The sequence below is a fragment of the Hyaena hyaena genome, unplaced genomic scaffold, assembly GCF_003009895.1.
Source record: "Hyaena hyaena isolate Hyena2069 unplaced genomic scaffold, ASM300989v1 scaffold_47, whole genome shotgun sequence".
NCBI lineage: Eukaryota > Metazoa > Chordata > Mammalia > Carnivora > Hyaenidae > Hyaena > Hyaena hyaena.
Window position 1 is genome coordinate 2799587 of NW_024080679.1, and position 26814 is coordinate 2826400.

At 46.2% G+C, this 26814-nt stretch overlaps 1 protein-coding gene across 1 annotated transcript in view; it reads right to left on the reverse strand.

Moving 5' to 3' along the window:
* The window catches only part of LOC120230793 (O-acyltransferase like protein), a 64413-nt gene that overhangs the window by 36094 nt on the left and 1505 nt on the right, over positions 1 to 26814 (reverse strand). The window contains exons 3-5 of the mRNA XM_039230534.1: positions 10512 to 10651; positions 8894 to 8972; positions 191 to 332 (exon numbers count right to left, since the gene is read on the reverse strand). Of these exons, the coding sequence (XP_039086465.1) occupies positions 191 to 332; positions 8894 to 8972; positions 10512 to 10651 (361 nt within the window). The remainder of the gene's footprint in view (positions 1 to 190; positions 333 to 8893; positions 8973 to 10511; positions 10652 to 26814) is intronic.

Here is a 26814-nt window from a genome sequence, read left to right on the forward strand (position 1 = left end):
TCTGTGTCCCCACCTCTCTTTGCCCCTCCCCTGCTTGCACTCTGTCTCTCTTTCAAGGATGAATAAACATTTAAAATTTTTAAAAAAAAGAATGAAAATTAAATGGCTACGCATAGCTGGTGAGTGGAAGTTGATAACGCAGCCCCCGACATACACATCCCAACCAGGTACCTCAGATGCCTGTACTCACAGACATACGGCCACAAAGGTGTCGAGGGGGAACATTCCAGGAGCACATTTAGCCACACCCATGCCAGATGAGGAGGAAGAATTGATGGTAAAGAGAGAGAGAGAAGGAGCCAAAAATGATGTCTTTCTGAATCTTAAAATATCTATCAAGGGGAAAAAAAAAGAGAGAGAGAGGTTGTATTAATGGTACTTTACAACAAATATACTTTTCCAAAAGCTTTCATACCTATCATTTCAAAACAAAAGTTTGATATAAAAAGGGCAGGTGGCTTTCATATATCTGATTTACAGATGGGGAAACAGGGCAGGAAGATGCTGAGACTCACAGAAGTAAGAACTCAGCCCAGCACGAAGTGGACCATAGTCTCTGGAATGTGTAGGCTGCCCAGACCCCGCAGCCTCTCCTTTTTCTTTTTTTAAAAAAATTTTAATGTTTATTTATTTTTGAGAGTGAGAGAGAGACAGAGCGTGAGCAGGGAAGGGGCAGAGAGAGAGGGAGACACAGAATCAGAAGTAGGCTCCAGGCGCTGAGCCATCAGCACAGAGCCCGATGCAGGGCTCAAACCCTTTAGCTAGGAGATCAGCTTAGCCAAGCGCCTCTCTCACAACCTCTCCTAGCCCAGTGCTGGGAATGACAATCCTAAATGGCACCATTGCCAGCTTAAATCTGTTTGTCAACAGGCTCCCACAAGAGACATAAATGCAATATGAGATGAAAAAATACAATGGAAGCCCACAACCTGGAGAAAGGTGCTGTCTAAAGAGGGCGCCTGGGTGGCTCAGTCGGTTAAGTGACTGACTTCAGCTCAGGTCATGAAATTGCAGTTCATGGGTTCGAGTCCCGCGTCGGGCTCTGTGCTGACAGCTCAGAGCCTAGAGCCTGCTTTGGATTATGTGTCTCCTTCTCTCTCTGCCCCTCCTCCCCTCACACTCTCTCTCTTTCTCAAAAATAAACATTAAAAAAATAATAAGAAAGAAAGAAAATAAAATTGAAACTCAGCAGCACCAACTCAAGATACACGTAATCAGTCACTGATTGTAGGGACCTCTGTAGTTTGTAGGGATATTAGTGCTTAGATGAGAGCAGTGCCCCAGGATTACCCGGAGAGCCTGCTCCACGGATTCCTCCCCGCCTCCCTTCCCCTCCCAGCAGGCTGGTATAGGTCTGTAGTGGGACCTAAGAATTTGCTTTTCTAACAAGAAACCAGGTGCACAGGCTGCTAATCAGGGCTTTGAGAACCACAGGTCCCGGGAACTTCCAAAACTTCAGCAAAGGATGAAGGGCACAGTGTCGCTTAATTAAATAGCAACGCCAATTATAAATAACAAAAAAGAAAAAATATATATTAAGCGCCCATTAGGTATGAGACATGTTTTGATCACTATGTCTAATCCATCAACGACCTACAAGGGACTATTATTTATCTTTTTTTTTTGAGGGGGGGGTGCAAGTGAGCGAAGGGCAGAGAGAAAGAGACAGAGAATCCCAGGAGGGGCAGAGAGAGAGAAAGAGAGAAACAGGGTTCACCCAATGTGGGGCTCCACCTCACAAATCTGAGGCGAAGTCAGATACTTATTGACTGAGCCACCCAGGCGCCCATTATTTACCTTATTTCACGGACAAGGAAAAGTCTCCTCGGAGAAGGTCACAAACCTAAGCGTGGTGGCTAAGAATGTAGGTTCTGCACTGAGAGCCTGCATCCACCCTTTATTCTATGACCATGGACACGTTACTTCTTTGTTCCGTGCCTCAGTTTCCCCCTTGGTAAAATGAAAATAATCGCTCCTCGTAGGGTTGTTGTGAGGTGTGTGGCACTAACTAGAAAGCACTCAGCAAGTGCCTGGAATGCTAAGAGTTCAGTAAAGGCTGGCTCTCTCTATCATTGCTACTAAGCATCAAGGGCAACCTCACTCAGGTCTGGACGGACCTGCTAAGTGTGGTCTTTTTGTTCCGTCGTGCTACCTCATTTTAGTGCAATATATTGGCTAGACTCGCATGCAGGAGGCTTGAGTCTGAGCCAGCTTGCTGTGTGACCCTGGGCAACTTCCTTCACCTCTCTGGGTCTCATTTCCTCCTCTGGGTAGTGAGCAAGGGTGCATTGGACACAATGGAGTCTAATGTCTCTTCTGCCTCCAACACTTTGCTCTTCCCACCCCTCTTCCCTGCTCCTACACTGCAAAGGTAAAGCGCTTTAGCTACAGGGTGTGGACAACCTAAGCTCCACGTCCCTAGCCCTCCCCCACATACCCCCTTTAGAGGGGGGCCGGGAGCCAGAGGGGCAGGGAATTCTAGATGCTCAGAGTGAAGAGAAGGGGAAGGTGGGCATGTCTCCTTGACCCTACAGACATCTTCTCCAAGGGGAGGCTCAGCCAGGGGCCTGGTCTCTCAAGTAGGGGCCCAAGGACAGGGCCCTTCCTGCCTGGGTCTGAGGCAGGAACCACTCTCCCGCTTCCAAGGCGCCCACCCTCCTCCCACAGGACACTAGGAAGCCTCGGGGTCAGGAAAGGAAGAGAATGATGAGAAACGAATTGAGCCCTGGAGATCTAACATCAAGTTCAAAGGGACTCTAAAAAGAGACCATTAGAGACCTTTGTGTCCCCTCTACATTCCTATGTTGAAGCCAGGACCTCAGAATGTGACTGTATTTGGAGGCAGGGCCTTTCGAGAGAGGCGACTAAGTGAAAACGGGGCCATTGCACTATCTAATCCAACTGGTGGTGTCCTTAAATGAAAGGAAGTTTGGACACGTGTACGTGAGCACACAGAGGAGAGACCATGTGCGCACAGCAGTGAGTGAGAAGGTGGCCGTCGGCAGGCCCAGCAGAGAGGCCTCAGAAGGAACCAGCCCTCACGACGCCTTGAGCCTGGACTTCCAGTCGCCAGAACTGTGAGAAGGGAATTTGGCTGTTAAGCCCCCGAGTCCGTGGTATTTGTCAAGGCAGCTGCAGCCGGCTCTCACAGACGCCCGCCGGGTCACCGCCCTCGACGAGGTAGCACTCAGCCGGACACCAGGCCAAGACTGTCGAATGGAGCTGCCTGCAGACAGTTGGGTTTTCTGGGCTCGTCCACCCTCACCAAATGACCGGAGCCAATGTCCTTGGTCCTAGCAGACTGAGGAGAACCCCCACTCCCCGCGCTAAATCCCACCATAGTTTATACCAATCGACAGCCTGTGCCCATTCAGGGGAACGTGTCTACACCATGCCAGATTCTAGGTCTATACATGGGGAAAGGGAATCTTTGATCTGTTTCCCACCAATGTCTGGCCACATGCCATCAGCACCCCCCGTCACTAACATGGGCAGCTCAAGCCCATGGTGTAGACACCTCTCTCACCCTACCCAAGGTAGCTCTTTCCCCCCAACCCTGCAGCGCCCCCCAAGCTCCTCCACAGGGCGGCCTGTCCTTAGCACTCAGGGGTTCCCTTTGGGCACAAATGCTCCCCTCACTAAATTGTAGGATCCCCAAAATGAGAACTCCCAATTCTTTTCATTCTCTCCCCTCAGCACACACCTGTGATATCACACAGAGGCCACATGGGAGAGTCCTCAATAAATATTTTCTGCACTGAGCTGAGAACAGAAAATGGTATTCTGTGAAATGTTTTGGATTCCTTTTGAGACCTTCTGAGGCACTTCTGTGGGTAATTCAGGGAGCTATTACAGGGAGTAATTCAGCTATGTTATTAACATAGCTCCATTTTCTTAATCAGCGCTCAGGGAATTCCCAGGAGATAGTGGGGGGAGGGGGAAGAAGTCACCCCTTGAAGTGCCAGCACCAGGGTTCTGTGGAGACCTCATAATCCTAATTGTAACAGGCAAGGCGCGATGAAATTAGCCTAGCAGAGCATAAGAAAGAGGACAGGTATAAGGGATGGTCACACATCGATCGTCAACAGCCCAGTTCTCGTTGCTTTGGGCCACAGCCAGGAGAGACGCTGTGGCCACCATACAATGTTACAAAATTTCCAGAAGGACAGGAGGCAGACTGAGAGTGAGTTTCTAAGAATGGGAATTCTTCAAGGGGCGCCTGGGTAGCTTGGTCGTTGGAGGGTTTGACATTGGCTCAGGTCATGATCTCATGGTTCGTGGGTTCGAGCCCCACATCGGGCTCTGTGCTGACAGCTCGGAGCCTGGAGTCTGCTTCGGATTCTGTGTTTCCCTCTCTGCCCCTCCCCTGCTGATGCTCTGTCTCTCTCTCTCTCTCCCCCAAAAATAAATAAATGTTTAAAAAAAAAAAGAAGGGAAATTCTTCAACATTGAATCTGGGTAAAATTCGCTAACTCAGCGTTAACAGATCCTCAACCCAAGCCCCTTCATTCTTGGCTCTGTGCTGTCCCTGTGACCAGGTAATCATTTGCCTCTCCATTAAACTCCAGTCAGATGTGCCTGACGTTTATCAAGCACATTCTAAGTGCAGGGCCCTGGACTATGTGGCTGTGAGTCATCATGTTTTCTGACTCCCTGTCATGTTTAAGGGACCTTGGATATCTAGCCAAAGTAGGAACTACATGATTGGTAGTATTCTGAGTTGAACACAATTCTGAATGAATTCTGTCTCCCCTCCCCCCACAAAAGGTCCAAGCCTTAAGTCCCAGAGTTGTGAATGTGACCTTACTAGAAACAGGGTCTTTGCAGATATAACCAACTTAAGAGGACATCTTACTAGCTTAGGATGTGCGTTGACTAAATCCTGTGTCCTTATAAGGACAGAGACGGAAATTAGGAACCAGTGAGACACACAGGGAGGAACACCATGTGACCACAGACGTAAAGATTGGAGAAATGCCTCTTAAGCCCCCTGGTCTACGGCACTTGGTTCCAGAAGCCCGAGGAAACAGAACACCGCAAGTTGACATCACAAGACCCCGGTATGAGTTGTCAGCGAACTAGCCTGTAACTGGGTTTGTGATCATCACACCCAAGTTTTACCTGGATGCTGGCGCACTAAATGCAGCAGGTGCCTGACTTCAGCCTCCTTGACCCTCGCAAGTGACCTCAAGGAGATATCAAAAACAAGAAGAACTAGCAAACCAGTTACACAGAGGCGTACAGGCAATATTTTGGAACTGTGAGATACGAGAGAAATATATTACGACGACTTAACGGTCTTTCACGTGTCTGCATGGAAATCAGAAAACCTCTATTTTTACAACCTAACACATTATGCCTTGTGACTCACAAGTTTGGAGAATGGCTCAAAAGCACATAGACCCCTTTTGCACGTTGTATATAATCCCCTGTAGCTAACAGGCAACAGGCATTGGAGAGGATTTTCAGGGCAACCTGAAACGCTGTCTCGGGGGCCATAGTCCTCAGGAGGAGAGCAACTGAGGTGTCTACTAACCTGCTGTGAGGTTGGCTTTCTCTCAGGTGATGCTCTCACCACTGTGGTGCGACACAGCTTCGTCCTCAAGAACTCACACGAAGTCCGTTATTTGAGATTTTAGGACATCCTGTGGCAACCCCACTGTGCAGGGCTTTGCCCGAAAGCGACACATTCGGACCTGCCCGGCACCTTTCCCCCCGCTCTCTGCAGTCCTGTGCACATTTCTTCCCGGCTTGTCTGCCGCGGTCTCCACGTGTGCAGTCCCTGCTCCCCTGCTCTAGGTGAGTGAAGCCCGCATTCGCAGCCTCCGCCTGCTACCGCTCAGCTGTTTGCCCCCACATCTGTAGAGGAAATATTGGCAACTCCGTCAAAAAGCTTTGGGGAACAGCTGGGGCACCTGAGTGGTGCGGTGGATTAAACGCCCCACCTCGGGTCAAGTCTTGATCTCACGATTCGCAGGTTCGAACCCCGTGTCGGTCTTTGCGCTGACAGCGGGAAGTCTGCTCCCGAGATTCTGTCTCCCTCTCTCTCTCTGCTCCTCCCCTGCTCATGCTGTCTCTCAAGAAATAAATATAAGCATTTTTAAAAAGGGTTAAAAGGGGTGCCTGGGTGGCTCAGTTGGGTTGAGCGTCCGACTTCAGCTCAGTTGATGATCTTCAGGTTTGTGAGTTCGAGCCCCACGTCGGGCTCTGTGCTGACAGCTAGCTCAGAGCCTGGAGCCTGCTTCGGATTCCGTGTCTCCTTCTCTCTCTGCCCCTCCCCCACTCACAGTCTGTCTCTTTCTGTCTCTCAAAAATAAATAAATAAATAAATAAAATTTTTTAAGGGGTTAAAAAAAATGCTTTGGGGAATAGCTAACAAATCCTTTCCAGATGGAGACCTTTTCTGGAAGGTCTGAAAGGGAAAGAAGCTCCATTTCTACCTGCAATCTCTGTGCAGAACCTGGAGAAAAGCCTTGGTGGTAAAAATTAACATTCCCTAATATATCCCCTCTACCAGTCAGCTCTGCCCTCCCTAAGCAGGGCCCTTCCTTTTTCCAGTCCCTCAAAGATAATCATCAGAGTATCTTTGTATCAATAATAGCACGGAACCTTCCACTTTATTCTAATGTCAGCTCTGGCTAAGGAGCTTAGCATTATCCAGAGAAACTAGGCTAATTGATAAATCTCTTAAATAATAAGGAACATTAACTCAGACTTAGGGAGCCATTTATTCACTTGAAATGCTAATTTAATAACAACTCCACACATTTATCTTCGTTGCTAGGATATTTATGGCCTATCCAGCAAGAATAGAAATTTAATTTATAACAATTGGCTTTCTTTTGAACAGCACATAAAATATTTGGCTGGATAGACAGACCCGTACCTGAAGCTTAGGGGTAATCATAAATTCAGAGGACAATTTAAGGTTATTGAAAACTAACTGCAATATTGACACTGAGAAGATTTTTAATATGTGTGAGGTTGTGATATAATAAGAAATCTAAATTTGGTCTTCGTCCCTGGTTCCTGGCACAGAGCTCATAAAACCCTTGGAATTTCCTGAGTGACGGGGGTGGGAGGAGTGTTTGTTCTTATTCATAATAAGCCCCTTTCAACCAGACTTGAGTTGATGTTAATAAAACGATTCTCTGAGGAACCAGTCATGACAGAAGATTGGACCCTTCAGCCCCATCCCCCACCTCCGGAGGGAGAGAGGGACGGAATTGAGTCAATCACCAATGGCCCGTGATGTGATCAATTGTGCCTACCCACTGGGGTACCTGGGGGGCTCAGTCGGTTGAGCGTCCGACTTCAGCTCAGGTCATGATCTCACAGTTCACGAGTTTGAGCCCCACATTGGGTTCTCTGCTGTCAGCATGGAGCCCACTTTGGATCCTCTGTTCCTCTCTCTCTCTCTGGACCTCCCCTACTTGTGCTCTCTCTGTCGAAAATAAACATTCAAAAAAAAAATCGTGCCTACATAGTGGAACCTCCATTAAAAACCCTACAGAAAGTGGGTCAGAGAGCTTCTGGGTTGAGGAATATGTGGAGGTGCTGGGGCGGCGGTCCGCCTGAGCGGGGAGGGGAGCTCTACCCCGCTTCCCACATACCATGCCCTGCGCCTCTCTTCCATTTGGCCATTCCTGAGTCTTGTCCATTATCATAAGCCAGTGATAAGTAACAGTAAAGTGTTTCTCCGTGTTCTATGAGCCAGGATAGCAAATTCTCAAACCTGAGGAGGGTCCCATGGGAACCCCTGATTAGGAACCACCTCAGGTGGAAGTGTGGGCAACCTTAGGACCCACTACTTGGGACTGGTTGGGGACAGTCTTGTGGGAATGAGCCCTTGACTGTGGGGTCCAAGTAGTTCATGTCAGAATTGTGTCATGTGAGGGGGAAGCCCACGTATTTGGTGTCAGAAGTGTTCCGTGGGGAGAGAAACAGTGTCTACCTTTTAATGTGTCATGTTAGCTCTTACTCGGATAACCAGATGGATACGAGCGATGCTAGGAGTAAAACTTCCGGGCTTTAAACCTCTTCCTTTGAAAATTCTGAAAGAGAGGACATCAAACCAGTTTTCCTGAGGACTAACATGTATTCACTCTGTGAGGTGAAGGTCAGAAGCGACTGCAAGGCCGCAGAGAGTTGGAGTCACAATGAACTTCGTTGTCTACACAACTGGGAAGTGACGACCAGGACCAAATGCAGGGGTCCTAGAGCTGAGCCCTGACAACACACTGGCTTCACACCATCCCGGTTCAGAACTGCCTTCTGGATCCGGCAGCTGACACGTGGGCCGCAGCAGAGAACACTCACACTATGGAAACCAGATACCGCCCACCTCCGTTCTTCAGGCCTAACCAGGCCTCTGGGGGTGAGGGTGGATTGTTTAAATCTAAAATTTTATTGTGTATGGGGCGCCTGGGGGGCTCAGTCGGTTCAACATCCGACTTCGGCTCAGGTCATGATCTCACGACTTGTGAGTTTGAGCCCCTCGTCGGAGTCTGTGCTGACAGCTCAGAGCCTGGAGCCTGTTTCAGATTCTGTGTCTCCCTCTCTCTCTGCCCCTCCCCCACTCGCACTCTGTCTCTCTCTCTCTCGTTCTCTCTCTTTCTCAAAAATAAACATTAAAAATTTTTTAAAAATTTTATTGTGTAAAGGTTCAGCCCTTACCTTCTCTTAATTCTTTCTCCTCCTTCCTCCATACTCCTTGCCTATTCTGACACCTCCATTCCCAAATCCCCAAAATGCCATATTCTCAGTTTGTTGGCCTTATCAGGATGAAGGTCAGTTCATTCCTGAAAGAATGGTCTTTCTTGGCTCCAAGGAGCTGGGAGTTTTCAAACTTTATGCTGAGACAATAGTCTCACTGGGAATGTGCAGGACCTACCCAGCTGAGACATCACAGTCACGTCCTCTTCGGTGCAAGAATCGGGGACACACAGGCCCACGCTGTATTCGGCTCCATCCTGAAAAACATGATGCCACAATGTTCTTTCGTGTTAGTGCTCATGACAGACGTGCATGATCATTTTTTTTTTAAACGTTTCTATTTATTTTTGAGAGAGAGACAGAGACAGACTATGAGCAGGGGAGGGGCAAGAGAGAGAGGGAGACACAGAACCTGAAGCAGGCTCCAGGCTCTGAGCTGTCAGCAAAGAGCCCAACGCGGGGCTCGAACTCACAAACCATGAGATGGTGACCTGAGCCGAAGTCAGTCGCTCAACCGACTGAGCCCCTCAAGCGCCCCCTAGTGCACGATCATTTCTAAGGCTGCTACTGTGCTGCCCAAGAATTAAGATTAGGACCTGGGGGTGGGGCTGGGGACAGGTGGGTGACAGGTATGGAAAGAAGTGTGCTGACATCTTTGGGGATGGTTTTCCCATTACGAGTCCTTTGAGTAAATCTACAGAAGATCGGATGCACTTGTATTTAAACCAAAGTATGCAGCTGATTATTTAAACACCACCAGTGTGGGGTAATCTGCCCCTGCTCCTCTCTCCCACGGTACACACTATCCTAAGCATTGACCATCCTTATGATCATCAACAGAATTGCCATGTTGCCATTTCTTTGTAACAGGACTGTAACAGGATCAAATCAAGATTTTATTCATAAATCAAGCCCATGATTAGAATGCGTATGCCAATGGAGAAAAGAGCAAATTATAAATAAAAGTCCCTGGCCTGCTTCTCCTGAACATGTAACTTACATGATTGCATAGGCCTGACCTTTTGCTCTGATATCAAAACCATTCATCTGCTTCGAAAATAGGACATGACATTTGTACCCACTGATTAGACCCTCAAGCAATCATGGTCAGAACCCTCAGTGGGCCAAGTGGGCGATTATCTTTCTATTTCCAATGATTAACCACTGCAAGACTGTTTATAGCATTAATATCAGAGAGCTCGGGCTTCTTACTGCTATTTTATATGACTGTTTTTAGCCAACCTGTATTTTCTTTTAGTGTTGTACAACATCATAAAGTCTACTTAACATGCTTGAAGATAGCGAGCCTGTGACCTCAGTCAACTGAGGTAGTGATGTATTCACCAAAGTCGGGGCCCATCTGCTAAGGTAACCTCAGATTCGTGTCTCAGGGTTCTGTTTCTGGGATAGGATTATAGGTAATGGGATGTTCACCTCCCTTTGGGATTCCCAAAACAGACGGTGAGTCAGGGGTTAATGCCCAGAAACATTGGCTGGGACTTGACCTTGGATTCCTCATGAAGGTCGTCCAGCAGTCTTGCCCCGCCCATACAATACGGCAGAAGGAACATCTGAAGGTCTATGTGGCCTGCGGACAACTGCCCTCCTATAGTGTCCCACGCTCAGCACATGCAAGTCCAGCTGCTCGCAGTGCAGTTGTAACTGTTTGCAAAACGTCCTAATAGAGTTGGGGGGTTTCTGTTCAGAAAAACAATCGCTGCTGCTGCTGTCTGGGGTTCCCTATCACGAAGTTCAGTTGTCCTTGGAGAACGTGAGTGCAGGTGGCGCGGGCTCACCTGCAGGGTCTGAAGCTTGCAGTACCGCCCTTGGAAGTGGCCCGAGGGAGCACGGGCGGAGCAGCACTCACTGTACGAGCCCAGCCTGTCCACGTTTCCGTTCAGGACGTTGCTCCCAAGCTTCCCCACGGAGTCATACACTGAGTTTCAAAGCAAAAGAAGTAGGCGAGGTTAGCTTCTTTGTGTAACTTTCAAAGGAATTTACAGGCACTCAGCTCCACCTTTGAAAACACTCAGTCTGAGATGACCAGAAAAAAGAGAGAGAGAGGAGTTCAGGGGCCACTCTTTGAGCCTGCGTTTTGTGTCCACAGCCCCATCTTCACGGAAGGAGAATAATGGTACAGGTCCTTGGGTTGGGTGCACGATCTGTTGCTGAAAAAAATGAAGAATTTGAATTCTTTTAAATAATAAATGCTTTAGGGCGCTTGGGTGGCTCAGTCAGTGAAGCATCCGACTTTGGCTCAGGTCATGATCTGCAGTCCGTGAGTTTGAGCCCCGCGTCAGGCTCTGTGCTGACAGCTCAGAGCCCGGAGCCTGTTTTGGATTCTGGGTCTCCTTCTCTGTCTCTGCCCCTCCCCCGCTCATGCTCTGTCTCTCTCTCTCAAAAATAAACATTAAAAATTAAATAATAAAAATAAAAAATAATACTACATGCTTTGAGGGAGTAAAAAGATATACCTAAAAATCAGTAACTTTTCTTTCTCCCCCCCATACACCCAAGAGAAAATATTCAGTCTTTAAAATTTTTTATCCACTTCTGTGGGAACTTAGACAGTTGTTTTTTTGTTGTTGTTGTTTTGTTTTACACCCTCGAGAGTAGGATGGTGAGATCATCTCCACAGTTAACGGTACTCTTCACCCTGGTCGCAAGCCTCTGAAGCCAATACCATCAGCACCGTGTGGTTTTTATTATTATGGGTTTGTAGTATTTTGAGTAGTCTGCCTTTCGTTTTCTTTTCAAAGTTGAACCAGTTAATTTGTACACCATTAAGCATTCATACACATTTCAGAAAGTTTGTATTCAGAAAAATTCAGAATAAGTTTGTTGAGCTCCTTGAAACACCCAACTAGAATAGTGATTGAAATTGCTTCAAATTTATAATTATATATGGGGCAAGTCGATAGCATTTTTTCTTTTTTTCCTTTTAAATGTTTATTTTTGAGAGAGAGAGAGAGGGAGAGAGAGAAAGAGAGAGAGAGAGAGAGAGAACGATGGGGGGGGGCAACGAGAAAGAGAGACAGAGGATCTGAAGCGGGCTCTGCGCTGACAGCAGAGAACCTGACATGGGGCTTGAACTCACGAACCGGGAGATCAAGATCTGAGCAGAAATTGGACGCTTAACCAACTGAGCCACCCAGGTGCCCCAACATCATTTTTGTATTAAGCCATCATTGGATGTCGTGCAATTTACTCCAGTTCTTTTGTGTCCTTACTTAAAATTTTACGTTTCCTTGGTAATCTTAAAGCAGATTATATAAACAATTCCTAGATAGTGTATAGTTGGCTATTTTTTTTTGATGCTTTATTTTCAAATATATTTTCCAATTGATTGGAAATTGATTGTTGCAGGGGTGGAAAATGCTATTGATTTTTATAACTGGCTCTGGTATCTGACACATTTGCTGAACATTCTGATTAGTTTTGCAATCTTATTTCTTCATCAATTCTTACACCACATTTTTTTTTCCTTTCCTGGTTTTGGAATCAAAGTTATAATCAAATTTATAAAGTGTGCTGGACAACTTTTGCCCTTTATATTTTCTGGAACAGCCATAATTAACACTGGTTGTTGGGGGGCTAGTGATAGTGGAGAGAGGGGTTGTACCCACCTGTAAAGTGGCAACATGAGGCAGATCTTGGTGGTGATGGAAAGTTCTGGGTCTTGATTGTGATGTGGGTTACGCAATCTGCACATCGCTAAAAGGGCATAGAGCTACATACACACATTGTACCAATGGCGATTTTTTTTATATTGTACTAGGATAATGTTCAATGCGACCACTGGGAAGACCTGGAAGGAAGACATGGGGCCCCTCTTATTCCGTATTTTCATAGATTCTGTGTTTTTTCATTTGGCATCCATGCATCACGGGGCCAATTTTCACCTTAACTCTACTTTCTTATTTCCTGTATTTGTGATGCTCTGACACTTACGACCTCCCTGCCTGGGCAGAGACTGCCCATCCTACGGCTAGCCGATTCTTAGAGACAGGAAATGCTTACCCACATGGCCCCCGCAGTGTGGCAGGCCCCCATGGTGGGAAAAGCAAGTCATAAAACTCTTTCAATGGCATTGACCTCATCATGTTGTCACTTAGTCCCCTCCATAAATTAAAACCCACAGGTACAATTAATACACTCCTGGGCAATCTAAGCAACTTCCTGTAAGTCTATCATTATTAAAAATAAATAGGTGTTTTAAAAAGTAAGTGTCGGATTTCTCTTTTAGTTTCTGCTTTTGTCGCGTGTCTGACTTATCTTTCTTTCTGGAAATGTTTACAGTTTCCTCATTGTTTTTCACATTCTCAATTTTAGGTCTGTCCTGACCCATACTTTGATGTGAATTTTATCAGTCTGGTTTCGTGTTCTATAAGCCAGGTCAATCTGGCTTATCTTCTCTTAATTCTGGAGAAAATACTGCTACTATTTGTTCACTATCCCCTTCCTCCTGCTTGTTTTGTTATATTTCTCCTTCTGATGGCACTTCTGGCCTCAAAATCTCTTACCGTTTTCTCTCCCAGCTCATTATCCTTTCTGGCTACACTTTGAGAGTTCTCTTAAATGGATTTATCCATCTCCTCATGTTCCTTGGCCTCCATCTACCTTACTATTCACCCCATCTACTGTGCTGTTTATCTATTTCAACTAATTTTACTCTACTAATCCCTCTTGACTTTATGATTTCTTATTCATACTTTGTATTACCAATATTCTCCGCTAGCTCTCTGAGTATATTTATTGTGTTTATTTTAAATCCTTGATGACCCATCCGTTCCAATGATTCAGCTTCATGTAGTACACATATTCGTTCAATACACTGTCGTTACCTTCAAGAATATAGTATATATGATACAGTTGGGTTTTTCTTTTGCATTCATCTGGTCCAATTGATCACTTTCCCTTAAAGCTTCATGGCATGACCTATGCTGCCAGAGCTCAGCCGCACCCACACAATTTGCTACCAAAAACCAACATGACGAGTCTATTATGTGCCAGGCACTGTTTCGAGTGCTTTCCATCCATTATCTCATATACCCCTCACACGATCCTATGAGATTATGAGTAACCATTTTAATCTCTATTTTACAGATTCAAAAACTGAGGCACAGAGATGGCAAATAACGTAAACAGCAACATAAATCTACCCCTTTTTAACTGCTCACAAGAATCAGAGCCAGGTATTTAAAACAGCTAGTAAGGTTGGGGTGCCTGGGTGGCTCAGTTGGTTAAGCGTCCGATTCTAGCTCAGGTCATAATCTCACGGTTTCAGAGTTCGAGCCCCACGTCGGGCTCTGTGCTGATAGCTCAGAGCCTGGAGCCTATTTCAGATTCTGTGTCTCCTTCTCTGTCTCTGCCTCTCCTGCACGCGTGTTCTGTCTCTCTCTCAAAAATAAACAAACATTAAAAAAAAATTCACACTAGCTAGTAAGGATCAGGACTACATATTCCAATCCATTTTGATCTGGACACATAACTTCTTGCCCTCTAAAAAACACAGAAATGCCGTCTTTTTATTTGTTAGTGTGGCATATACATTCTTATATGTAACTAAAGATAATGATATTCCTTAGAATGAGTGGGGAGAAAACTCCACATACAGCTTGGCAAATTACACATCTCTTCCTGCATTTCTGTCTTTGTCTCCACTAATAATTGGATTCCTGCGAGCCCACCTAAAAATCAGGTGGAAGAAACTGCATTTTGCTTATATGTATGCTTTAAAAAAAAAATACATTATTTTGAAAACCTCCTGGCCATAACTGGGCCAACAGTCCTTGCTGAGCAGTCTGGGGTAACCTGACTTCCGCTGTGAGCTCCTGCCTTTTCTTGGCAGTACTGTTACTCTGGCCACTTGGGCTCAGCCAGCAGGTGTCTGTTTCACTGGCCTCTTTTATTCTTTTATTTTTTTAATGTATATTTATTTTTAAGAGAGACAGAGACAGAGTGCAAGCACGGGATGGCAGAGAGAGAAAGAGACATAGCATCCAAAGCGGGCTCCAGGTTCTGAGCTGTCAGCACAGAGCCCGACACGGGGCTTGAACCCATGAACCATGAGATCATGAGCTGAACTGAAGAAGGACGCTTAACCAACTGAGCCACCCAGGCGCCCCTCTCTGGCCTCTTTTCATTGGTGCTAAGTATTCCAGGCTGTTGCCTCCTCCGGATGTGACTCTATCTCTGACCACACTCAGAGCCTTACAGCTGGTCTCCACGCAGTCATTTGTAGCTAGTCACCATCAAACTGCCTGACCGATAAGACTGACCACGTACCTCCCCTCCCTATAATTATTCCCAGGTACTATGAACAAAGTTAAAAGGTAACTCTCAGAGAAGAGGACATATTTCCTGTATTAATAACTAGGACAAAGAATTCTTTTCAGATTATATAGAGAACGCTTATAAATCAGTAATCTTTTAAAAGTCAAAGAAACCAATTTATAATTTACAAAGGATAGAAACAGGCAATTCTTGGAGAAGGAAATCCAAGTAACCAATAAATATGCGAAAGTTGTTTGGTCTCACCAATAAACCACAATTACACACCATTCTCTTCTACCCATCTGATGGCTAAAAAATTATAAGGTTGATATAATTAGTGTTAGTAAGAACATGAAGAAATAGGTCTCTCGATTTGGCCTCTTAAAAGCTATTCTCCCTCCTAACAGCAACTAGATGTTGGAGAATTACCACTCCCCAACCTAATGCCATTCTGACAGAAAACCAGGGTGCTCTTTCCTGTCATTGCAGAGTCTGACAGGGTGCCTGGGGGCTGCTTCCACTCCGCCCTCCCACTCTCTGGGAATGAGGTCAACCCTCTCCCAGGACTAGTGTGGAGTAAGTCAAGGCCCAAAGCAAAGCGTGGGCTTCATTCATCCACTGGTGGTTGGCTGGGAGACTGTAGAATGGGCACCGCCTTGGAGATTGTCTGAACCTGACTGGTCCAGGGACCAGTGCTGGGCCCAGCAGGTCTCTGGCCCTCCTCTCCATCCTGTGAGCTGCCCCGTCTGCCAGTAAACTCCCCTTCCTGCTGAAGCCCGCCAGAGTTGGTGTCTGTGGTTTAACCAAAGACTCCTTCCTAACTGATATCCCCAGTGACCCACAGTTCAACATCTCAGAATCTGCCCCAGGGAAACATGTACGAACACACAATTAATTGCAAGATGGTTGCAGCAGTGATGCCTCTAAAGACAGAAAAGCAGACACGACTATTAGGTGGAACCACACGAAAATTCCATTTTATGGGGCAAAAACAGTTTAATGTCAGCAATCTCAAGTAGTTCAGCCTCTATCAGCAGAAGGTTGAATGAGCTATGGCACTTTCATGTTTTGTAATGCTCTGCAACAATGAGGGAAATCTCTATTTGTTGCCATGGGAAATGCTCCAAGACATACTATTCTACGGGGGGAAAAGTTCAAGGGGTGCCTGGGGGACTCAGTCAGTTTATCGTCCAACTCTTGATTTCAGCTCTTGTCATGATCCCCGAGCCTTGAGTCAGGCTCTGTGCTGATAGTACGGAGCCTATTTGGGTTTTCTCTCTTTCTCTCTCTGTGCCCCTCCCCTGCTCACGCTCTCTCTTTCTCTCAAAAATAAATGAATAAACTTCGTTTTTTTAAAAAAAGTTCAAAATAAATTTAAAAAATAAAATAAAAAATAAAAAGCTCAAGAACAATAAATATATTTTTCAATTTTATAAAACAAAACAATATCTCTGTAGATTGAGGTACACAAAAATGCAAGGAGAAAGTTCCGGAGAGTTCTAGAAGGATATACATTCATTCATAATAGCTGTTATCCAGGAAGGAGACTGAGAATTAAATGAGGGAACAAAAAAATAATGAAGCTTTGTCAGTATTATTTTGATTCCTTTACAGTAAGAATAGATTCACATATTATTTAGGAAATATAATATATGAACAAAGTTTTTAAATCAATATATATTTTTTTTAATTTTTTTTTAATGTTTTATTTATTTCTAGGGGAGAGAGAGAGAGAGAGACAGCGTGAGCAGGGGAGGGTCAGAGAGAGAGGGAGTCACAGACTCTGAAACAGGCTCCAGGCTCTGAGCTGGCAGTCAACACAGAGCCCGACGCGGGGCTCAAACCCATGAACCGTGAGATCATGACCTAAGCGAAAGCCGGACGCTTAACCGACTAAGCCACCCAGGCGCCCCAATCAATATATATTTTTAAAAAATTCTTCAGTGGTATTTCACCATCAGGAGCAGGAGTTGGCACTCTGTGGCCCTGTTTTTGTAAGTCAAGTTTTAGAGGAACACAGTCATCTCATTCACTTACACGTTGTTAATGCTGTTTTCTAGATACGGGCGGAGTTCAGCAGTTGCAACAGACGCTATGTGGCCCACAAACCTGAAATATTTGCTATCTGGTCTTTTAGAGGGAACGCTGCAGACCTCTTATCTAGAGCTGTGATTCCCAAGCCAGGGCAGACGTGAGGTGCCCTGGGGCATCTTTAAAAAATAATAAGACTCAGGTTCTACCCTTGCAGATAGTGGCTTAATTGGTCGGGGGCGGGGGAGGGATGGTGGTGGTGGTGAAGGGCTTAGGCATTAATTGTTGCTTAAAATTTCCCAGGCGATGCTCTGTGCAGGCAGGCTCCACCGCCCTGATCTTTAGGATTAATTCCAGACTCCTGAGCGTGGCTTAAAAGGCCCTTCGTGACCGGACCTGCCTCTCCAGACTCATCCTCCCACGCCCACGCCCATTTCCGCCGCTCCTTCATACCGAATGCACCAGGCCTGCACTTGTCTGTTTTTCTGCCTGGAATGTCCTTCCTTCCTGTCTGCCTGGCAAATGCTGAATCATCCCTTGGGCCTCAGCGGAAGGATGGTCTCCCCCCAGGAAGCAGTCCAGACCCCTGCTTCGTGTATCACACACACTAAAAGGCGTGTAATGGTTCACCTGTCTGTCCCCCCTCCCCAGGCGGGAGGGGTCATGTTTCCATTAATGGATATCTCAGAGGAGTAGTTCAATAAACATTTGCTGGATTGAATTAAACTTTGAAAAACATTAAATTCAAATGCCCCAAATCCAGCTCCATGAATGTATTTTGAAGTCCTCCGTGTGTCAAGAAAATTAACGATGATTTTAAAAACCAGATGTATTTATTATAGATAAGCTGGATGATTCCCCAGTTCCTTTCTCTATCACTGAGTACCCCGAATGCTGTAGCCTGAAGTTTAAGAATCTGGAACTAAGAACAAGAGAGGTGTCGATACGGAGCCTGACTTGACCCTTAGATAAAATTCTAAAGGACAACGTAGAGGTATATATACCCAATTATTCACTTGAGAAGATTAACGTCCACATTTTTTTTTCCAGTTGGTGTTCTGCTTGTGAACTGGTTGGATTTATGGCTTTCTGGCTAAGGCTATTTTGTATGCTATGCAAATTTCCAATTGTATTTGCTGCCTTTCTGATTATGAATGCAAATGAACAATGTGCCCGTTTCCAGCTTAATTGGTTTTTGTCAGGAACCAGAGGTTGTGGCCATAGGTACCATCTGACTCAAAATACATCACAATGATCTTGGGAGGAAGAGAGAGAATAAACTAATCACTAATCCCACCTGTTGCTGCAAATCTCCTGGCTGTTCCTAATTTTCATTTCCAGAAGATGACAAACAACTCGTTTCAACTCTGCTGGCATAATTGGCAGACAAATTTGCTTTCTCACATGGTGGTGATGATATGTGGATATCAAAATGCAGACTTGATGAATTTCTGGGTTTGAATGGAGGAGAGAAAGACCCTGGTCAGTGGTCTTATGTTTTAAAATATGGCTGCACTTATACCATGAAGTTGAAGGCAGCAGAAGATTCTAGAATGCTAAGCCACAAATAAATCTTGACAGTAATTATCATCTACAGCTTTAAAAAAAATTTTTTTATGTTTTATTTATTTCTGAGAGAGAGACAGCACGAGCAGGAGAGGGTCAGAGAGAGCAGGAGACACAGAATCTGAAACAGGCTCCAGGCTCTGAGCTGGCTGTCAGCACAGAGCCTGACGTGGGGCTTGAACCCATGAACCGTGAGATCATGACCTGAGCAGAAGTCGGACGCTCAAAAGACTGAGCCACCCAGGCACCCCTATCATCTACAGCTTTAACAGCAAATATTTACTAAGCCCCGACCAGACTGCTGTGTTACGTTGGGGAATTTTAAAAACTGGAATTGAATAGTCCTTGTGCGACAGTTAATGATACAGGACATATACATAAAAGGCCGGCCATCTGTTGCCAGAGATCTCGTTAGTCAGAAAGAGATCTGAATGTGCTACCAGTTCGATTTCCAAAGTTACTAAAGTAGCTGTTTACAGGTCCCCCTTGTGTCTGGTCACCTACTAATCTTGGACTTGGTGTATTCATTTCCTGTGACTGCTATTACAAATGCCAACAAACTTGGTGGCTTAAAACCACAGATATTTGTTCTCTCACAGTTTTGGAGGCCAGAAGTCCAAAATCAGTATCACTGGGCAGAATTCAGGATGTCAGCAGGGCCACCCTCCCTCCAGAGGTTCTAGGAGAGAAGCTATTCTTTGCCCCTTCCGGCTTCTAATGACGCCGGCATCCCTTGGCTTGTGGCCACCTCACTCCAATGTCCGCCTCTATGGCCACATCACCTCCTCCTCTGTGTGTGTGTGTGTGTCAAGTCGCGCCCCGCCCCCCACTTTTAAGAGTACATGTGATTGCATTAGGGCCCATCTGGATAATCCAGGATAATCTCCCTGTCTCAAGTGGGCAAAGACCTTGTTTCCATAGGAGGGAACATTCACAGGCCCCGGGAACTAGAATGTCGATGTCCTTTGGGGGGCCACGTGTCAGCCGACCACAGCATGGCTGTGGCTGAAATGCAGCGACCCCAGAGATTTCAGTGGAACCCGCCGTGTCATCCTTTCTCTATTGTAAGACTTTATTTGTTTCAGCACCTTTTCTGTCCCTAGCTCCCGCACTGGTGGAGGGGGCTGGCGCTAGAGTCAAGTGCCCTCCAGAAGGACAGGCCGATGGGACAAGAGGCAACGTCTGAGAATCCAAATCAAGTTGACAGTCCCTCCTCCCACGATGACAACAGAGCAAAGGCTCAGCTCGAGCCGGTGAGTGGCTAGCCCAGTGAGTGCCTCCCTACGGACTGCCTCCTGTGACAGGGTGTGAACCCCGAGCCTTGCCTTCCAGGGGAGAAGATGAGACACACAGAGGGGAGACATGAAATAACCATTCCAAGAGATACGAGACGAAGCCAAAGGGAGTAAGTGGCCGGAGGAGGAAGCCCAGCAGCCCCGCCAGCAGGGTGGCCCGAGCAACGTGACACAGGGACCAGGGAGAGGGGACTTGAAGGGTTAAAGATGGCTAAAGCACAAGTAGCCGCTTGTGGAAGATTTCAAGGATGTTACGAGATTAGAGAAAACAGGAAATGAAAAGCCCTGCACACTGCTTGGGAACCAGAGCACCCCCGCTCTCCCCCGCCCCGTCCCTGAGGGATAAAGTGCAGGAACCCGCTGACATCGCATGAACCCAGGAGGCCCTCCATCTGCAGAGCTCAGTTTTCATCCCACATAAATAGCTTCCCCTGAAGGGCCTCTGCTGCAGATGGTGCTATCCACGGTCCGGGTGGATTTAATGAAATGGTCATGGGCGGGCCCGGTACATCTCAAAGAAAATGAGTTCCAGGACCTACCTGAGACAGCTTGTTTTGCTGGTCTCGTTTTGTTTTTCATCTTGGAAACAGATGCATACTTTATTCTGGAAGATGTGTTCGGGAGCCCAGCGCTTTCTGTATTTGTATCCCAGCGCTGTACTCGTTTCCACAAGCCAGGTGACTTACCCCAACAGAAACGTGTTGTGCACCAGAACCTGGAGACCACAAGTCTGGAATCAAGGGACTGGCAGGGGTGGCTCCTGTTGGGGACCCTGAGGGAGAATCTGTTCGTGCCTCTCTCCTAACATCTGGTGGCTGCTGGCGATCTTTAGTGTTCCTTGGCTTGCAACGCGTTCATCCCTCCCATCTCTGTCTCTGTCATCCAGCAACTGTCCCTGCAGCTCTCTGCGTGTAAATTTCCCTCTTACAAGGACACCGGCCATTGACTTAGGGCACTCCCTGGATCCCATTCTGACTTGATCACATCTACAAAGACCCTATTTCCAAACAAGATCACATTCACAGGTACCAGGGGTCAGGGTATCCACAGATCCTTTTGGAAGACGCAGTGCAACCCACAACACTCCCCACGTGGGTGTTGTAATCCAAGCCAAAGGGTGAGCTGGCTGGGGATGCTGTGGGGCCTGGAGACGAGAAGCAGCCATGAGCTTGGGGAAGGTGTGAGAAGTTTATAGAGAGATGAGGTCCCAGAATAAGGCATGTCGGAGAACCTGCCGGGCCCTGGCAAAACACCTGCAGAAATAGCCAACCAGGTGTCTACTACAACCAAAGAAACCGAACATGACTTCAATATCTCCTTTTAATAGAGCTTCTATTATGTATTCTGGTCATTTGTTCATTAAGTTATATACATATATCACAAGTGCCTATGGGGGTAGGCCTCAGGGGTAGAGCATTTGACTGGATATAGAGCATTTGACTGGATGTAGAGCATTTGACTGGATATATACCAAGCACCTATATAAAAGGGCGTAAGCCACAGGCCTTCGCTTCCAGGACCCCTTCCTCCAGAGAAAACAGGACAGGATAGTACAAGATATTCAGACAAGAGACATGAAATCACTCTTCTAGAACATATATAAAGCCAAAAGGAGTCCCCAAATAGAACAACCCAAAGGGATCTATGGACATATAGATATGTCTCTATCTTTACATATAAAGTAATAAGGATCACATATTCACTAAATTCTATGAATTCACCATTCCATATTATGGTCCAATATTTAAAACACAACAGGAAAAACAAGGAGATGTGGGGGGCATGGAACAGAAAGTGGTGATAGAGCAAAAGGGTAGGATGGGAGCATCTGGGTGGCTCAGTCGGTTAGGTGTCTGACTGGTTCGGGTCATGATCTTGTGGTTCTTGAGTTCAAGCCACGCATCAGACTCCGTGCTGACAGCTTGGAGCCTGGAGCCCGCTTCAGATTCTGTGTCTTCCCCTCTCTCTGCCCTTCCCCTGCTCATACACACACACTCTCTCTCAAAAATAAACAAACACTGAAAAAATTTAAGGAAAGGGGGTTAGGACAAACAACAAGAAATGTACTCACTGAGCTGTGTGGCCAAACCAGTAACAGCGAGCTTCCTGCAAATCTGTGTGAGTTTCCTACGGCTGCTGTAACAAACTACTAAAACTTTGTGGCTTAAAACAACATAAATCTATTATCTTACAGTTCTGGAGTTTGGTAGTCCAAAATGGGCTTTACAGGGTGTTATTGGTTGAACTGTTTCCCCCCAAATTCATTTATTACCACCCGAACCCTCAGGGTCTCAGTCTAGGACTATCTTTGAGGACAGAGCCTTTTAAAAAAGGTGATTAAGGGGTCTGGATGGCTCAGTCGGTTAAGCATCTGAGTCTGGGTTTCAGCTGAGGTCCTGATCTCACAGCTTGTGAGTCCAAGCCCCACATCAGTGCAGAGGCTGCTTGGCATTCTCTCTCTCCCTCTCTCTCTGCCCTTCCCCTGCTTGCACTCTCTTTCTCTCTCTCAAGTAAATACATAAACATTAAAAAATTTAAAAACTTAAAATTAAAAAGGTGATTAAGTGAAAACAAGTCCCATCTGACTGGTGTCTATATCAAAGGATATTTGAACCTACAGTGACACCAGGCAGGTGTCATTGACCATCTGCAAGCCAAGGACAGAAGTCTCTGAGGAAACCAACTCAATCAGCACCTTGATCCCGAACTTCTGGCCTCCAGACTGACAAGAAGATTAATTGCTCTTGTTTAAGCCCCCAGCTTGTGGTACTTTGTTATAGCAGCTCTCACAAACGAATCTGGAGGTGGGGAGGGTGGTTTTGTGTCCACTTTCGGTACCTTGTCTGACTTTTTACCGTAATTACCTGTAAAATTGACATCCCTACTTTAAGCTAGCCATCACAATGATCAGAACCACACAAGAAGCTGCCCTGAAATGTAGATTCTCAGCTCCAGCTCCTAGAGGCTCAGCCAGCAGCTAGGTGGGGGCTCCAGCAGTGATGGTAAATGTCTAATAAAGGGCCATCTTCCCAAATGAGAATGTGTCTGTATATAATATAGAGAGATTATTATAAGTTATACCGATACAGAAGATGTGTAGCACACTGTTAACTTGCTCAGGCTGCCCTGACAAAATACTACAGATGGAAATGGATTTCCTCATAGTCCTGGAGTTAGAAGTTCAAGATCAAGGTCTCAGCAGGGTTGGTTTCTTCTGAGGTCTCCACCTTGACTTGTAGATGTCTGTCTTCTCTCCAAAATCTTCACTTGGCCCCTCTGTGTGGTTGTGTCTTCATCTCCTCTTCACAGAAGGGCACCAGTCAGATGGGATTAGAACCCACTCTTGGCACCTCATTTTACCTCATTTGCCTCCGTAAAGACCTGCCTCCAGATACCGTCACATTCTAAAGTTTAGTTATTTACTGAGTGGGGAGAGGTGGACAGAGAGGGATCGAGAGAATCCCAAGCAGGCTCCGCGCTATCAGCACGGAGCCCAGCACAGGGCTTGATCTCACGACTGTGATGTCATGACCTGAGCCGAAATCAAGAGTGGGACGCTTAACCGACTGAGCCACCCAGGCGCCCCTAGAGTCACATTTTAGAATAAAGCATCAGGGTTAGGACTTCAACATAGGAATTTGGGGGGAAACACAGTTCAGCCTGTAACACACACAACTTACAAATAATAACAAAATCAACAATACTCCTTTTTATAAATTCCACATGCTGATTGATTCTCATGGATGTTGGCTAAACTCTTAGTATTTGTGGCCAACCTGTGGTTTCTGCTGACTGATGAGTCTAGCCCCGACATGAATACTGGGTGATATGTTTGTCTACATTAATGAGTAATATGGATGTGAAACCAGACGATGTATGTCAGAACTTCACTCAACTGTCAGTGACATCAGCAATCGCTGAAGCGGATGAGTTTTCAAGGGCTATTTATCATGTAATGGCCACAGGCATAACACAGTTTTAAGCTGAATTTGCATTTGTGACATTCTCTTCAACTTTAGCCCAGATAGTCAACAAAAACACTAAATCAAGCCCTGACCTGTAGTCATCGACAGCCTCTGTAGTGAATGTACTTCAGTCACAGTTGACTTTGAGCTCCCAGCCTGATGCTCCTGGACCTGGGTTTGGCAGACGATGTGCTCCCCCCGGCCTCTCCCCCTCCCCTGCAGGGCAGCACATTTCCACCACGCGAGCACAGCAGACACAAGCATCTCCAAGATACTGATGACTGTAAAGTGTAGTAAGACAGTTAGGAGGTGGTGAATTTTGAGGATCCATTACTTTTGTTCTTCTGTTAACTTAAGCTATTCAACCCTTAAAAGTAACTGTGTTTGACAACCAGATTGAAAATGTCACAAACGGCTCTCGCAAGCCCGTGTAGACTGGTTGGTTATAGCAGACCACGGGGGTTAGAATCAAAACATTTCTAAAGCTACTGCAGATTGTCAGAGTTTGAGAAACACAGCCTCTCCACTTCACAGGGGTGGAAAGTAGGGGCACCTGGGTGGTTCGGTCGGTTGAATGTCCGACTTCAGCTCAGGTCATGATCTCCTGGTTCATGGGTTCGAGTCCCACATCAGGCTTTCTGCTGTCAGCGCAGAGCCTACTTCGGATCCTCTGTCCCCCTCTCAAAAATGAATAACCATTTAAAAAAAAAAAATAGCAAAGTAATGTTGCGTGGGTGAGATTAAGCACATAGTCAGTTATTGGCCTCCAGGGATGAGAGCCCAGATGTCAGGACTGCCAGCTTAGCACAGTGTGTGGGGGTCAACAGCCTGTCTCTACAATGTGTCTCGTGTACCCAGAAAGTACAATGAGGAAAGAAACGGGTGGGAAGATGCAGGTGGTCAGGTAGAGAGATACAGAGGGGAAGAGAGAGAGGAGTGATCACCAAAGAGGTGGGCATACTAGACTGGACCGTCTCTGAATTAGAAACAGGTGCATTTGAGGAGGAAGGCAGATAATGCCGTGGCGGTCAAGGAGAAAGACAACTGAGAGGAAAAAATTGATTAGAGGAAGAGACCGGAGATCTTTTAGGGGCCGATGCTTGTATGGGAGAAGAGAATGAATGCAGATTGGATTATGGAGTTTAAAAACAAGACGAGAGGGGTGCCTGGGTGCTCAGTCCTTTAAAGACCCAACTTGTTTTTTAAGTTTATTTATTTATTTTGAGAGAGACAGAGCGAGCGCAAGGGAGGGTGAGATAGAGAGAGAGGGGAGAGAGAATCGCAAGCAGGCTCCGTGCTCTCAGTGCGAGCCTGACTCGAGGCTCGAGCCCATGATCCATGAGCTCGTGACCTGAGCTGAAACCAAGGGTCTGTTAAGCATCCAACCCTTGATTTCAGCTCAGATCATGATCTGACAGTTCATCCACACCCTTCATTGCATCCTTCCCTCTGCATCCGGCTCAAACGCCAGCCTCTCCCCTGCTCCGGACCAGCAAGGACTCCAGCTCCCCTCTGCAAGATCAGCATCCCTGCCTGAGTTCCATGAACCTTCTCTCCCCCACTTTATTCCTCAGACCCCCGCCCATTATCAGAGGTCTTGCTGCGGTCACCTCCATGCTTTGGGTTGGGGAGGGAGACTCAGAACATTACTATGTGACATTTAATATGTTAAAAGGGCATGAAGACGAAAATAAGAAACACCTGCGGTACTGCCTGGCTTGCTGGTGAACCGTGAGCCACCACCTGAAATCTGATGGGACCCCAGTCGCATCCCCGGCCTGACCGGCTCCCACTCCAAGGCAACATCCAACTTAACTTGGAGATTATCATTCTTTCCGCCGCCCTCCTCTACATGTCTCCCACCGAGGGCCATGGCACCTTAACTGGCATGTCTGACACCTTTATATACCGCATATATTCTACAACTTTCATCCCTTTGTGTTTTTTTTTTCTTGTTTTTCTTACTGCCTATTTTAGGCAGCGATTAAAGGCGCAAGCTTGGGAATCAGATAACCTGGGCTCAAATTCCATCTCTACCACTTACTTTGGGCAAGATACGTTCCATCTCTGTGGCTCAGTTTTGTCATCTATGAAAGAGAGACAATGCCCTGCTCCTGGCGGGGCTGCCGGGACTCGGTAAGACACCAGTCGCCCGGGCTGGGAAGTGGCCTCCTTGTAAAAGTGTGAATTCCTGACTCATCATTTTTCCATCCCCATGACTGTCGGGAAAACCATGCTGAGAAGGAAGATCAGACCCACAGCCGGTGCTCAAAGCTCTCAGGCAAAATGTCAAAGTCACGACATCGAGTGTTTTCTGTGTGTGTTAGAATGAAAAGCAATGAAAACAACTGCAGGTGGTATTCAACTATTAAATTAAGTAATGGTAATCTATGATCTGTCCCATTTATATAAATCATTTGATTCTTTCTGGGACCGTTCACCTTTGGGAAAGTTTTTAAAATTTAAAAAAAATTTTTTTAGTTATCTCTACACATAACTTGCAGCTCCAACTCACAACCCGAGATCAAGAGTCTCATGTGCTTCTAAGTGAGCCAGCGGCCATCCCTAGGGAAACTTTTTTTTAACTAAAAAAAGATTTTCAATTTTCGGGCCCTTACAGATGGGACACTGTTGGTACATGACCAAAGCACCTTGTAAGGCAAATAAAGTGTTAACAAGACTGTGATGAATGATGACATGTGCCACCACTTTGTCACCAGCAGACTCAGCCAGTCATTGTGCCTTCTGGGTTCTCTTGGCTGGCGGGCTTGGCCCGGGTTTGTCACAATGTTCCCTGTTGACTTCCGCAAGTGTTGGAGCAAAGCATAATCAATTCCAAAACGGGATCTGAACACGGCCTTTGAATTAGTTGGGTTGATATTTTTTCCAATGTCTCAGTAAATATCAGGACGTACAGTCCAGTGTAAAATGACAATTGCTTCCAATCGGGTGATCTTTTGAATTCC